A 15,689-nucleotide genomic window follows, 5' to 3' on the forward strand; every position below is an offset into this window, starting at 1 on the left:
AGGTGAGAAGCTTAATGTAGCTGCCTTATTCTACACTGGCATGATTTGTTCATCAATCTTACTTGATATACTCTTTTTCTCTTACTCAAATTTCAATATGACTGACCTGGTTTTGAGGAAGATGATAATCTACTGACCAATACAGAGTCATCCCAAGAGAATACACGGTTATCTGGAAGAATAGACAAAAATCATCAGCATATTGAGCATTCAAGCACTTTTTCTAAAATAAATCCAACCTTCTTTTGACTAAATTTCATGCTAGGCGACAAAAAAAACAAAACAAATGGTAAAACTTAACAATAAGGTTCATTAGTTAACTACATTGGTTAACATAAATGATAATTGCACAGCATTTATTAATCTTAGTTCATGTTAATTTCAACTAAAATTAAAATAGAAAGTTAGGCCTGGTAACATAAGTTAATGCACTGTGAATTTTACTTACAATGAACATCTGTATTTTCATGAACTGACCCTAGTTTAGTTTAGGTTAATAAATACTGTAATAAATGTATTGTTCATTGTTTGTTCATGTTAGTTAATACATTAACTAATGGGACCTTTTTGTAAAGTGTCACAAAAAAAATAGAATAAATAAAAGAAATTCTCATCAGTGAGAATGCATTTATCTTCACTGCATTCCATATGACCACTTTAGGGCACCTATAGAACGCTCTGAGGGTTTGACGGGTCAGTATTCCTTAGCTCATTTTTGTGGGTGTGAGAAAAAGATATTAAATAAATAAATAAAGCGGGAATACAGTGAACTGGACCACAGACAGTTTAGCTTTCCCTCTCCTTCTCTATAGTGTTCTGTTCCTATTGATATCACTTTGTTCTTTGCAATAATCAGTCATTTTGTCAAGAGAACATAACTGATTTGCTATGTATAATATATAGGCTACACAATTGTGTTAGTGTGTCTCAATCTCTGACAACAGTGCTACATGCCATGCATCGCTGAATCAATCTGACCTTCTCCATGGCTAGCTTGGTGGAGATGGCACGTCCTTGCAGCATCTCTGGGGCTGTAAAGGCACACACCTCATCTGTCATAGCACAGTTCTTGAATGCCAGCGTCCCAGTTGCGGACAAGAGCAGTGATGCAGGAGTTATAATGTTGCAGATATTGTGACCTAGAAAAACAGACCCACATTCAATTAATTTTGCATGGAGTGTACTCTTCACCATCAGGAAAAATCACCTATACTTCAAGGACAGTGTTTTACCTTTGTAGGAAAGGTCTAATAGGGATTCAGCTGAGCCCAGCAGGAGCGACCACACCTCGTCCTCTTCCAGCGGTCCTCCTCTGGCTTCCAGCACCTCAGCAAGGGTCACAAACGTGCTGCTCATCCTGCGGAATCGAGAGACAGATACCTGAGAAGGAGAGACACAAGCTAACTGGCTGATGGAGGTGGAGAGAAATCTGTTGAAAGAGGAGGATGGAGCCTAAACAAAGTGATCAGCAGGGGACTCTTGAGCTCATCACCAATGTTTCATAACAATATTGTGTAATATACATGATATATAATTCTAAATCTGTCTGCAATTATCTATTTTTGTCTTTTGCTGACCTCATTCTAGCTATCAACTTCATTTCTAACTTCATAGGACACACATAAATATATTTCTTCACTTTTGTGTCATTTTCAGATCATTTTTGAGGATAGTAAAACTACACACAGACAGATTATTATTTATTTTTTTACATATTTGTTTTACAAATTATGTCAAAAGATTTCATCTGTTTTCCCCCAATGTTAAATATATTTGTTAAGATATCTCATTCTACTCTGAGTCTATAGTTTTTTCCCTGCTGCAGTACTGAACAATACACTACAGACAGTTGTTTGATGTAGTCTGTAGAGTCTAACTGTAACTACTCAAAATGGAAGCCAGATGGAGACATTTCGACTCAAGTATATCATGTCTACTAGACTAGTCAATTATATTCACTTAACAAAAGAATTTTCCTTTGGTACCAAAAAATTAACTTCAATGTACACACCTTTTTTGGGATTTATATAATACATTATTTAAATTACCAACAGAAGTGACTTTTTCATTTATTTAGCTGAAAAAAAAGTTTAAGGATAATAGTGATCTGGTATGAGAAGTGGGATATAATCAGATATCCATAAGGAGACCCCAACTGACTGCTCAAGAAAATGTGCCAAGAGAAGTCATGACATTATTTTCAACGACTTTTACTCTGCTAATTTCAACAGGTGAAGATAAAATACCATATTGCATTTACTGACACAGAGAGCTAAATATTTTCAAGTTCATCTTTGTTTTAAGTCAAGAGGAATTTACTAAAATGAAAAAAAAATGTAAAGGCTATGTAACACCTCTCATAAATAATAATGATTTTGATGTAATTACTGATGACTCTTTAACCGTCTCAGATATTTAGCAGTGTATTTTGTAGAATCTGAAGAACTGCTTGAATTTTTTTATTTACATTTCAAAAATTAGATTAAAAAATATATGAATTATATTATGTAAATATACTAAATGCATTTAAATAAGAATGTAGGGTATTTCAAAACCTTACATTCAGTCTACTGTTTGGTAGTTTTGAGGCTTATTATATTAAACTAGATCAAGTCTGTGTGCCAATAAAGGGAGATTACAGCATCTAGTTAATTACACAACCTGGGTGTTAACAGGCTGACTCAACACCTTTGTAAAAAAGGACATACTAAAATATGGTAAATGCAAAAATTTAAATATAAGTTATTAATGGATACCAGAGGTTTGTCACTGCCTCAGTATATCAGATCAATAAGAACAACAAACTTTTGGGCTAGACAAACACACACACAGACAAATGTACCAGAGCAATAATGAGCTTGAACTCCAAAGAAGGTTAAGCAGGACCTGCAGATGTGTAAACATAGGTCTGAGCATTACATGAAGCTCTTTTTGTGGCCTGTCAGAAATAGAATGCTTTATTTTAAGCACACAAATGCTAAAAACACTGAAATCATCGAAGCTGTGTATATGTGCCTCTACAATTAAAATAAAAATCTAAATAAGCTTGAGCTCTCTCAGATCATCAGTATCTAGGAAGACATCCAAATTTTCATGTACTAAGAGAATGAAATGACACTAAACTCTCTCTGCATTCCTACAATAATCAAATCTGAGAATTTTATGACAAACAGTGTAGCCTCTGTGCACAAATACTAATAGGGGCATGTACAAACACTGCCTAAATTACTAAATATTTCAGAAAAATAAGTGATTTTTTTTTTTATATTCTTCTTTTTGCATCCTGTTTTCCCTGTCTAAAATAAAAAGATACACAAACACCAATAACAGCTCAGCACTGTAGCCTTTTAATACAATACCAATATAGCTGACCAAGTAATGGCAGCAGCATTAATTACAAACAGACTATGATGTTAATCTTAGAACATATAAGTTTGTGAATTTTAAATGAAGACATAATAATAGATAGATTCACAAAATAGTACAAATTCTATCTACTAAATGTGATCTGTCATCTTGGGAATATAAACAGATTTTACCTTCTAGCATTCGATGTCTTAAGGTCCTGATCTCCCTCTGATGGCTTCGGTCCCAGCACACACACTTTAATCCTGTGGATCACTACATGTTTCGTTTAGCTTCTGTTACCAAGTGCCTCGTGTGACCCAGCCATGCACAATCTCTGCTTCAGCATACTGTAGTATTGTACAACCATGCAAAAAGGCATTTACTGATGAACTACTCCCATCTAATCACTAAGAAGCAACTGATGTCTGTGGGACCTCGAAACATCTTTGCAAATTGAACAACTATTCTTAGACTACAGCTAAGAGCTCAATTGGATTAAATGAGCAGCGACAAAAGAGGATAAGGAAGTCTTCAGGAACATATTTTTTTACTTGACACTCCCAAAAACAAAGATACAAATCTGTCACTAAGACAGTAAAGAACAAAAGCTAAAAGGTAAATTGTATCTTACGCTTAATATAAGTACCTTAAGGTACATATTATCACCTAGAAAGTACATATCAGTATCTTCTGAAAGGCTACTGCGCACAGTCTGGTACCTTTTTGAGTGAAGATGTGGTCCTTCTGTGTATATGTTTAAATAAGTGTCATTTCATTTCATGCCGTTGTTTAGGCCTCCCTTGCAATGCATGCAGAAGAATTCTGATTCTTATCACCACATATTGTGTTAAATATCATTCTGTAGTGGAAATTACATTTTGACATTTATTTTTTATCTAAAATGTCTGTCTTGCTAAAGCTAGTTAGCACATGTATCTATAATACACACAATTGAACATTTCCAGACTTTTTGCATAATTTTACAGCTTGATCTAAAATTACACAGAATGAAAAAAGAAAAAGGTATATTAAATCAACAACAGGTTTTACCTGTCTAGTTCCTCTGAAGCTCATCACTGCCACTGTTGTCTCCTTGGTAAACAAAAACTCTTGAAAAAACTTTATTAGGTGCCATAACTGTGGACAGCCATGAGAAACAGACTGATATAGCTATTTTCATGCAATAAATATGAAAAGGATTCATTTACATGTTATAATAACTATCCGAGCGGGCTAAATATAATATCCTTAAAAGGATGCACAACAGAAATGATGATAAAATTTTTGACAGATTATGATCGATAGATAGATAGATAGATAGATAGATAGATAGATAGATAGATAGATAGATAGATAGATAGATAGATAGATAGATAGATAGATAGATAGAATGCTGTATCTATGAATAGACCGGCGTGATGGAACGGAAGCGCGTGGGGTTTGGTGACGTAGAGCGCATGTCGTCCGCAGTTCGCGCGAGGCCTGCTACCAGAGGAAGAAAGCGCTTTCAATACAGTGAGGTGACGGTCATGTTATCGAGACAAGCAGCAGAATAAGCTCTATTAATAATCGATAGAGCCTTCGACAAATCGTTTCTGAAGAGTCCTGGTATTTACGTGGCATTTAGGATAGACGGAGTGTTTATATTTCAGTCGTAGCAGGTAAGTAACGTTAAGCGTTTTAAGTTGGTTTTAATGCGTGGTATTGTTATGGCGTGGGGGAGGGTTTAAGCATACATCACAGCTCATTATTTTATCTGAAACAGTAATACGACAATGTCGCTGTTTTGAATGATGAGGCTTTTAAACGTAACGTTAGCGGCTAATAAATGAGCCGGGTTCTGTGGGTTAACATTAGTGGGATCACTTACAATGCTATTTGTCAAGCTGCTCGCTTTGCCAGCAGTCCACTGTAACCATACTGCGTGTTTATTCCGGTTACAATTTAATCAGGAACGTAACATATGAAAAGCTGAATTACTAATCGGTTTAGAATGCATATTGATCACCTTCTAAAAGACTAGGCTATACATTACATTTCTTGTGTATATAGTATCATCCTGCCCTGTACTGTCATATAAATCAGGGTACACATATTTTTAAAACATTTAAATGTCACTTCTGAATAAATTGGCAACATGCTGAACAGATCTGTTTGATGAATAAATTGTTTAAATTATTCATGAAACGAAAACAAACTGGAAGCCCTTATTTTTAGTGGCATGTACAAACCATAAAAGTCTAAATCAGGATTTGTCACATTGTTTATATGACAGCAGGCACCGTGTGATTTTTATATTTTTTGATCTTCAATTACTTGAGTACAGTTTCTATTCATTTATTTTATTGTGTATAATTGTTACTTGAGTAACTGGTTTGTTCGGGTGCATGCCTGATTATACAGTATAAGCATTGATATTGGCTTGTATGTCAAAACATGTTTAGTAATTTTATTTATTTATATATTTTTTTTCTTGCTTGATTGTACACGGTTACAACCACAAATCAACGCTTGTCCAGAATACAATCTTGGCAAAATTTTCTCTCTGTTGCTGTGGATCCAAAATGCAGTTTCTATATGCTTTTTATATTCAGACATATGCAATGCTATTTCCTATTATCACAGTGAATTGTGTTACTTTTAATGTACTGCGATATGTCAGGAAAAAAATATCCCTGAAATTATGCCATTTGCAGAAACAACAAAAAATATGGAAGCATTTTTCTGTGGAACTGGGTCATGCTGTTAGTCCTGCTGTTTTAACTCAGTTTAAGAGCTATTAGGAAACTGTCCTACTCTTTAGTGGCATATGAGTCCCTTTTTTTATGTGTGCGTGTGTTTCTAACAGCTGTATGCTCTAGTTATTTTCTTTTTGATGGCATAGAGCTAAAGCCCAGAGCTAAAAAGAGGTTTAAGACCACTCTATGCTGTCCTTTTAATTTATTCTGCTGTGCCAGAAAAAACTGCAGGAAAATCATGTTACGGTGACAAAGATATCAGAACTATTGCAATATTATTGTGGGTTTTGATTTGTTTTTATGGTCTAGGTTTGTAAAAGTCTGCCTTGTTCGGATGCTCACACATCGGCTTTACCATGAACAAAAATAAGAGAGAAAAAGAGTTCTACAGCGTAGATGTGGGTGATTCAACATTCACAGTGTTGAAGCGGTATCAGAATCTAAGACCCATTGGCTCGGGTGCTCAGGGAATAGTCTGGTATGTTCTAGAGCTCGTATTCCACCTCAAATCAAGGACATTACACAGTCACCGCATCTTTTCATCTGATTTATGTACCCTTTCCCTTTTAGCTCAGCATATGACCACAACCTTGAGCGAAATGTTGCTATAAAGAAACTCAGCCGCCCTTTTCAGAATCAGACTCATGCCAAACGCGCATACAGAGAGCTGGTGCTCATGAAGTATGTCAACCATAAAAACGTAAGTCATGACCCCAAATGGGTCGTAACATGTTGCGTGCAATGGGAAATCCAGCAGAGCATAAGCCATCTAATGGATGTACATTTTCATTTCCAGATAATAGGTCTGTTAAATGTTTTTACATCACAAAAAACATTCGACGAATTCCAAGATGTGTGAGTATATATTCCATATTTATATGGTTAAAAATGCCAGACCCCAGCTGATACCCCTCTAATGCTTTCTCCCCTTTCTCTCCCATCCACGAACACCCCTCCCCTTCTTCTCTGCTCTCTCTTGCCCCCCCATCACACCGTCTTTTTTGTCCCGCCCCTTCCCCAACGACAGTTACCTAGTAATGGAGCTGATGGATGCCAACCTCTGCCAAGTCATTCAGATGGAGCTGGACCACGAGCGGCTGTCCTATTTGCTGTACCAGATGCTGTGCGGAATAAAACACCTCCACTCGGCGGGGATCATCCACAGGGTCTGTGCTCTTTAGCCTAAAGCCTTTCCGCCTAAACAAAAAGACTGCCGTACGCAGCAAAGGTTGCACTGACAGCGAAAAGCTTAATAATCAGTTAAGGTGAGGGAGGGGGAAGGGTTTCATCCCCTGGGCTGATTACAAAAAGCCAGACCTCTGCCTGCCTGCCTGACTGCAGCTGCTGCTGTGGACTGCATTGCGCTGTTGAGGCAGAGACAACGTGTTGTGAGGCGACAGGAGGGAAGCGATCAAGTGATCCTCAGTAAACATCGCTGTCCTGTAGTCCCGTTTCACCTTGACTTTACCTCTGTCTTATACAGTGTACCGGAGACCTTCTTAATACAAAGAATCTTGTCTCACTGCACAAGGTCATGTCTCATAAATGTCGACCTTTGAACATTAAAAATACAAATTACATTCGCAACAGTGGATAATCAAGCATTAAATGAATAAAAATGGTTTCATTCTGACAGATTGTTTGATAGGTGATGAGAAAACATGAACACGGAAAGGAAATAACTCCTCTTTTTCAAGGTTAATGGTGTGGAAAGATTTGTTTGTTGAGAGTGGACTACAGAACATTAGGTTTGATACACTTAAGCCCTTGGAAATATAACATTTTTTGGGCAGTTATCAGTTAGACAGGACCATAAGTAAAACCAAAAATAGTGAATAAGTAGCTGACATCTAAACCTCTTTCTAAAGCCACTTATGGGATTTATTTGCAATTATTTATTTTTGATAACAATTGACACTTTTTTTTTTTAAATTTACATCTACCCATAAATATCTCCTGAATGTTAATAGCTACAGCCACGCCTAGGGCTGCACAATTAATCAAATTTCTAATCGCGATTACAATCATGTATGTCACAATTACGTTATTTTTCAAAGCAGAAATTAATCGTTCAAAGTCCACTTATGTTATTCTGCGTGCTAAGATGAGTTTTTTTCTATCTGCATGTTATCTTAAGGGTTTTTCCCATTATTTTAATTTTAGTAACATAATTCCATTCATATTTTGACTTTTTCTATAATTTAAAGAAGAAACCAATCTGATGTATAGTTGACATTTGAGGCTTAATACTATAGAACAGCACTTAACGTTTTTCAGGTAGTGTTTTCAGCTCATTTATTTTTATATCAAAATATGGCATACAGTTGTATCAAACAGTGGTATAAACATCATTTATCATTCCAAAGATGTGCCCCTTTTTTTTTTTTTTTTTCTAATTTAATAACATTTTTATCTTTATAGTATATTATCAGCATAACAATTTGAGTAGAACCGTGAATTGACATTAATTTCTATTTAAAATTAATATGGCCATTTTGAACTGTTCTATATAATAATGTAACACTGAAGACTTGAGTAATGGTTGCTGAAAATTAATCTTTGCCATCACAGGAATAAATTACATTTGTACTGGATGTAATAGAAACTAGAACTAAAAAACAGGTATTATAAATTGTAGTAATATTTCACAATATTACTGTTTATTCTTTATTTTAATAAATGTAGACTTGGTGAGCATAAGATAATTAATAAAAAAATATAATAAAAAAATCATACCAGCCCCAACCAGTATATCACAACATTTTCTTTATTATTAGTTACTTTTTTTTTTTTTTTTTTTTACGTTTGTTTTTCTTTTCAGGTTTTACATGTTTTTTTTTTAGGTCTCAGACTTTTGGACTGCCATTATATTTTTTTAAAACATACAAATCCACTAAATGAGATACAAGCTCTCATTTACATGAAAAATGCAAAATTGACTAATATTCTATCTTGTGATTCTTTAGGATCTGAAACCCAGTAACATTGTGGTAAAGTCAGACTGTACCCTGAAGATCCTGGATTTCGGTCTGGCCAGGACAGCAGCTATAGGTCTGCTGATGACACCATATGTGGTGACGCGTTACTACAGGGCCCCTGAAGTCATCCTGGGAATGGGATATCAAGCCAATGGTCAGTGCTGCTGACAAGTTGCAGAATGCCTAGTTGGCACATCCTATGCATGCTTAGCGGCCAATATCATCCTCATGTTGCAGGTTTCATTTCACGCTTTTATAGGCCTCTCTAATGCTTTTCTTGCACTAATAGCTTTGTGGTTTCAGCACCAAAATGTGTTACGAGGGATTCGATTTGTTGGGAATTCTATCTTTTTTGTTTTCCCTTTGATAAAATGTGAAGCCTGTTCAGTGTGTGATGAGTGGACAATGGCTTTGTTTGTTCATTCATTTCTTACCCAAACTATAATGAATAAAACAATAAAACAGTACAAAAATACTAACACCCCCTGACTTCCTGCTTAACTGTTTTCTCTCTTTCCCTCTGCTGCACGCGCTTAGTGGACATTTGGTCTGTGGGCTGCATTTTGGCAGAAATGGTCCGTCACAAAATCCTTTTTCCTGGGAGGGACTGTATCCTTGAGCCGTACAAGTAAAGAAAACTGCATCATCAACGCTAGAATTGTCTGTTGTCATTTTTACAAACTGCATTTAGCTCATGGACCACATATTGAGTTAGATAGTCCCTCGCTAGTCTCCCATAAATGTTTATGAAGATTCTTTTAGATTGTGTTCTTTGTTGTGCATGATGTGCTCTCATTGGTACTTGTTCATCATTATTTCCCCCTCTTTTTTTAGCTCTATGTTGCATGCTAATTTCACTTTCATTTCATTTTTCAGTGGATGTATGGTCTGTTGGCTGTATCATGGCTGAAATGGTCAGAGGTAGTGTGTTGTTTCCGGGTTCAGATCGTATCCTTTGCCTGTCAGTCATGTGACATCCATTCCATGGTCATCATTTCTCTTTAATAAACACAATACTTTGTTTTCTATGGTACACTGTGACTTTTAGGACTAAATAGACTTAGCATATGCAATCAGAATGAATTGGTTCAATGTACAAGATTAATGGAAAGCCTTCAAGAAGATCATTTTAGATATTGTATGCCTCTGTTTATACTTTTCTTAACCCCCTAATTCCTGAAGATATTGATCAGTGGAACAAAGTCATAGAGCAGCTGGGAACACCATCCCAGGAATTCATGATGAAACTCAACCAGTCTGTGCGGACCTATGTTGAGAACAGGCCGCGTTACACTGGATACAGCTTTGAGAAGCTCTTTCCTGACGTCCTGTTCCCTGCTGATTCAGAACACAACAAACTGAAAGGTACATCTGCTTAAAGATTTAAATGTGTGACATTTTCTTCTGTAGCATTTTTTCTTATTTGGGCAGCTTTGTAATCACTGCTTGCAAATGTGGATGTCTAAATGTTGCTATTCTGTCAGTGTAGTATTGAAATATCATATAATTGACATGTATTTGCAGAACACAGACAACCTTATTTGCAATTGTAATCATTTCCAGTGCACTTACAGTGAGTAGCCTGAATAATCAGCTGTGTGGTCGAGGTGACATGTCAAGCCACTTGAGAACAACTGAAGCACCATTAACTCTTTGTACTGGATGTGATTTGTTATGCAGCAAGCCAGGCGCGGGACCTGCTGTCTAAAATGCTGGTGATAGATGCATCCAAGCGAATCTCTGTGGAAGAAGCTCTGCAGCACCCCTACATTAACGTGTGGTACGATCCAGCTGAAGTGGAAGCGGTGAGCTTATGCGCATTCACACACAATGCACGCACAAGGAATTTCCAGTCCCTTGCCATCAACTAACATGCAATCTGATTGTATTGATGTAATTTTTATGAATATTTTACAAAAATAATGTTGGATTTAGTTTTTTTCCAAATGGTCAATCCAAGGGCTGCAGTTTGGAATCCTTTTTCTCAAAGCTCTTTTTTTGTTGTTGTTTTTATTTCTAGCAATAAATTTGGACAAAAATAAATACATTTTAATTGTGCAAATTAAAGTTTTGTAGTTACTGATAATCTTTTATAATTTCAATACATGTAAAGATTTAATATTGGTTTGAAAATTTCAAGGATACTTGATGTTTTAAAAAATTAGTTAACAATATACATTACTGTTAAAAAGGTTGAGAACTCTTAAAGGGTTAGTTCACCCAAAAATAAAAATTATGTCATTAATGACTCACCCTCATGTCGTTCCAAACCCATGAGACCTCTGTTCATCTTCGGAACACAGTTGTTTGTATTGTCTTCTCTTCCGGAAGAGAAGACAATGCTGAATAAAGTCGTAATTTTTGTTATTTTTGGACCAAAATGTATTTCCGATGCTTCAACAAATTCTGACCCTCTGATGTCACATGGGACTACTTTGATGATGTTTTTCTTACCTTTCTGGACATAGACAGTATACCGTACATACATTTTCAATGGAGGGTCAGAAAGCTCTTGGACTAAATCTAAAATATCTTAAACTGTGTTCCGAAGATGAACTGAGGTCTCACGGGTTTGAAACAACATTTTCATTTTTGGGTGAACTATCCCTTTATACGGAGCGCCGCACATGACATGCAAGAAAAAATAAATAAATTGTGCGCACAATTTACTAATTCGTTCCCTCAATTTACTAAAACGTGCACACGATTACTATTGTGTTCCCTCGATTTACTATTGCGTTCACTCGATTAGCTAAATCGTGCACACGATTTAGCAAATCGAGGGAACGAATTAGTAAATTGTGCGCACAATTTATAAATCGAGTAAACGCAATAGTAAATCGAGGGAATGCTATAGTAATCGTGTGCACGTTTTAGTACATTGAGGAAACGAATTAGTAAATCGTGCACATGATTTATATTTTTTTCCTGCGTGTCATGTGCGGGGCTCCGTACCTTTACGTTTTTTTGTTTAATATTTTTGTAAGAAGTCTCTTATTCTCACAAAAACGACACATAGATTTGATCAAAGATACAGCAAAAACAGTAATTTCGTATAAAATTTTTACAATTTTAAACAATGTTGTCTATTTCACTGTATTTTAGTGGCTACATTTACGTGCACATTTTTGGTTCAAACAAACCGAATTCATTCCAATTGATGAATCTGAATGTAGTGTTTATATGAACGCTAAATAAAGTAGTAAAAATGCCCCTCCCCGCACCCAAAATGGGTTGCCTGTGGAAGAGAATCCAAAACAAGGAGTGGTGGGAAGTTGTCCTGCTCCACTTCACATTTGCCAAGTGAAAGGAAACTTTTATAATGAAAGGACACAAATTTATATAACAATTTATTCCAAAATGTAGAGCCACTTGTTTCGCGCATCATACATCATTACATTATTTCTGCATCATTGCACATGCGCAGTCCTTTCAGTTTCGAAGGTTCAGTCCGATGGAGTGTTTGCATGCACTCTTAATCATTTTAGAAAAGGAATAAACCACCCCCTTCATTCGGATCGAAATTTAATTCCGATCGAGCTCAATCGGATCAATTAAGGTGTTTATATGAAGGCTTTTCAGTCCTATTGAGCCGTCAATTCGTTTACAAATGGATTATTTTGGTTGCATGTAAACATAGCCAGTGTAATTTATTCCTATGTTGGCAAAGCAAAATTTTCAGCAGCCATTAGTCCAGTCTTCAGTGTCACATGATCATTCAAGAAATCAGGAAAAACAGCATTTATTTGAAATAGAATTATTAATTTTTTTTAAAAACAACAACCGCAAAAATTCCTATTGACTTCATACTTGTCAACGGTAGTCTATCTAATAGTTCTCACAACAACAAAAAATAGTTTGTGTTTCTGTTTTGTTTATTTCAGATAAGCTCATTTTCAACACATTGATTGTTTTTCTCACCAGTATAATTATGTGTGCTTATCTTTCTCTCTTCAGCCACCTCCTCTAATCACAGACAAACAGCTCGAGGAGAGGGAACACACAGTGGAGGAGTGGAAAGGTGGTTTGTTTTTCACAGAGTGAAATCCAATGCAAAAGGAAAATGCCAGAGGTTGAGAGCGAGCATCATTTGCCCATTGCACATGCAGTCGAAATCTTGTCTGCAGGGGTCACCTGATTGAATAGCATTAATAAGCTCCTCAGCATGTTTAAATGTCTGACGGCAGTTGCTAAAATTAGAAAGATTGATATTTCTTTCAACTCATGGAACGTGTGCTGTCAGCTCAAAACCTTGCCAGTTTCCATGACTTCGTTCGTCTGTTCAATATGACAGTATATATCTAAGTAACAATGCAACTAACTTTTTTTCAGCTGCATGACAGTAGCTCAGCTGTTTTCAAGATAGTCGTCTAAAAGTGTTGCCTATTATGATTAATTTAGTAATCAGTTAATTTGGAGAAAAACAAAACAATTAACTTTAATTTTTTCTTATTTTTTTCTTCCAAGTATGTCATTACATGCTGGTGTTCATCACAATGTTTTCAAGTTATATTTTTCCCCCTAGTTTTTATGTATCGGTTTAATTTAATTAAAGCCAATTGAAATCCCTATATATTTTTTTTAATGCTAAATAGATACATTTCCAGAGCCATATTACCTTAAATGGTTTCATTGTATTTAGATAAAAATAGTTTCATGAAGTCTAATAAGCAAATAAACTTGACAACTTCAAAATAAATGACCTCACTCTTTCATCTATTCTTTCTCTCGCATTGTATTCTAATTATTCTTTCTTTTGTTTTCTTCGTCGTCTTCAGAGCTGATCTATAAAGAAGTCCTGGATTGGGAAGAATGGATGAAAAACGGTGCCATTCGAGGTCAGCCTTCTCCTTTAGGTTAGTTAGATGAGTTTCTCTTAGTCTAATGCAGATTCTCTTGATTATTTTTTATTTAATTTATTTACCATTTGCATATAACCACACATCATGTGCAGGTGATCTAACTGGCTGTTGTTTCACATAGCACAGGTGCAGCAGTGATCAACGGCTCACCCCAGCCCTCCTCCTCTTCCTCCACCAATGACGTCTCCTCCATGTCCACAGAGCCCACCGTGGCCTCAGACACAGACAGCAGCCTTGAGGCCTCCGCGGGACCCCTGAGCTGCTGCAGATGACTATCACCTTCCCCTGGAGTTTCTCTGTGTGTGGCATGGTATCAGATTTAGGCCTGTCTAATACTTGATTTCGGGTCGGGTGTGGCTTTTTTGAGTTCCGCTTTAGATGCTGTAAATGACTACACACTTTGATCTTTTTAGCAGCAGCCCTAATAGGCTTAGCCAATGATAGTGAACTCCTTAACAAATCTCTTCTTTTATAAGCTACGTTTAGGGTATTTTGTCAAGTTGTCGTAGAGGGTTTTTGGAAGGTAATCTGTAAAGATTGAATTGTGAATATATTTTCTCAAATTACATTTTTCCTGGTCAATATATAATTTTCTTGCTCATTTTCGATATGGAAATCTTTAGAAACAAGTCCATATTAGTACTTTTAAATGGACATACCAGTATTGCACAAATTAATATCAGCATAGTTATTTAAGTTCATTTTGACATAACCTGTCTGAGGTGTTTTTTTCTGGGTCATATTTTCTGTCATTGATTCACACCTTTTATTTAAATTTTGTACAGTTTCATTTAGATATAATAACTTACAACATAAAAAACAAAAACAAATATTTTTATATGTACACTGATTTATTTTACCAGGCTGTTCTTTTTTTCATGAATTATTTTGCTGCTGGTTAATTTCCTGGTTGAATGTGAAATGTGACGTGCTTGTGCGTTTGTCTCTGGTGTTCTAGTTTTTGTTCTGATCCTAGTTACCTAGGATTTCAGCACCTTTTTTTTATTTTCTTATAATTAAAAAATTGTTTTACTTCTTCAAAATCTGCATATAGATCAAGCATTGCGCTTCATTATTGTATCATTGCATTTTGCATTTTTTCTCTAATGTTTTTGCCATCCCTTTATAAGGTTTTGTTTCATGACATATGAGTCAGAAATTCTGAGCTGGTAGAACAAATGTTAATAATTTCAGTTTAAGCTAATTATTTATTTTTGTACGACAGTGAATGAACCAGATTTGAAAATTATTTATCTCTAGATCGGTTTTACTTTGTGTTTTTTATTTCCCCGATCAGGTTGGAAGGTCTTTATTGGCAAGTGATGTGCTGTAAATTAATGGGTGCTTTGTGACCTGTGTCATTGAATAATGTGTGAAAAATCAGGGAAGTGGGTTCTGAATGTGAAGGTGATAGAGAATGGTGAATCGGCCTGAAGTTTTGGAGTTCTAAGAGGGAATCTAAATGTTGTTGATATATGGGTTTCAGTCCATTGGATATATTTACCTGTGCACAGGGTAAAAAAAAAATCAATATTTTGCTATTACTTTATATTATTGCTGTTTTTTTTTAGTGCTCTTAACAGTGGCAATGATATTAAACCCTACATACCTGCCTGGGAAGCCTGAGCCTCTTGTACATGCAAAGAGCAAAAGCTTCTCAACATGTGATATGTTTTGGGCATGAAACACAGAGCTGTTTGATGGTCGAGTCTGAACTACCTCACACTGTTACCATACTGCTCACATTTGACAAGTATTATTGT

The 15,689-nt window shown here is 35.9% G+C and overlaps 2 protein-coding genes across 7 annotated transcripts in view; one reads left to right on the forward strand and one right to left on the reverse strand.

Moving 5' to 3' along the window:
* Positions 1–4,660, reverse strand: part of LOC132110613 (tyrosine-protein phosphatase non-receptor type 13-like) — a 29,596-nt gene extending 24,936 nt beyond the window's left edge. The window contains exons 1-5 of the mRNA XM_059517353.1: positions 4,399–4,660; positions 3,540–3,695; positions 1,233–1,357; positions 979–1,139; positions 107–172 (exon numbers count right to left, since the gene is read on the reverse strand). Coding sequence (XP_059373336.1) covers positions 107–172; positions 979–1,139; positions 1,233–1,356 — 351 coding nt within the window. The 5' untranslated portion in view covers position 1,357; positions 3,540–3,695; positions 4,399–4,660. The remainder of the gene's footprint in view (positions 1–106; positions 173–978; positions 1,140–1,232; positions 1,358–3,539; positions 3,696–4,398) is intronic.
* Positions 4,661–4,779: 119 nt separating this feature from the next.
* LOC132110612 (mitogen-activated protein kinase 8A) lies at positions 4,780–14,695 on the forward strand. Of its 6 annotated transcripts, none has more exons than XM_059517348.1 (12): positions 4,780–5,009; positions 6,396–6,564; positions 6,657–6,786; positions 6,883–6,941; positions 7,114–7,252; positions 9,053–9,218; positions 9,602–9,673; positions 10,247–10,429; positions 10,745–10,869; positions 13,022–13,085; positions 13,843–13,902; positions 14,053–14,695. In XM_059517348.1, the coding sequence occupies exons 2-12, from the start codon at positions 6,443–6,445 to the stop codon at positions 14,196–14,198; spliced, it is 1,266 nt and encodes a 421-aa protein (XP_059373331.1). In that variant the 5' UTR covers positions 4,780–5,009; positions 6,396–6,442; the 3' UTR covers positions 14,199–14,695. The 6 variants fall into 6 exon arrangements, with proteins under 6 accessions (XP_059373331.1, XP_059373333.1, XP_059373334.1 ...); XM_059517350.1 differs by having other exon boundaries at positions 13,843–13,920; positions 14,048–14,200; XM_059517351.1 differs by having other exon boundaries at positions 14,048–14,200.
* The last annotated feature ends 994 nt before the right edge of the window (positions 14,696–15,689 follow it).

The sequence above is a fragment of the Carassius carassius genome, chromosome 30 (assembly GCF_963082965.1).
Source record: "Carassius carassius chromosome 30, fCarCar2.1, whole genome shotgun sequence".
Lineage (NCBI taxonomy): Eukaryota > Metazoa > Chordata > Actinopteri > Cypriniformes > Cyprinidae > Carassius > Carassius carassius.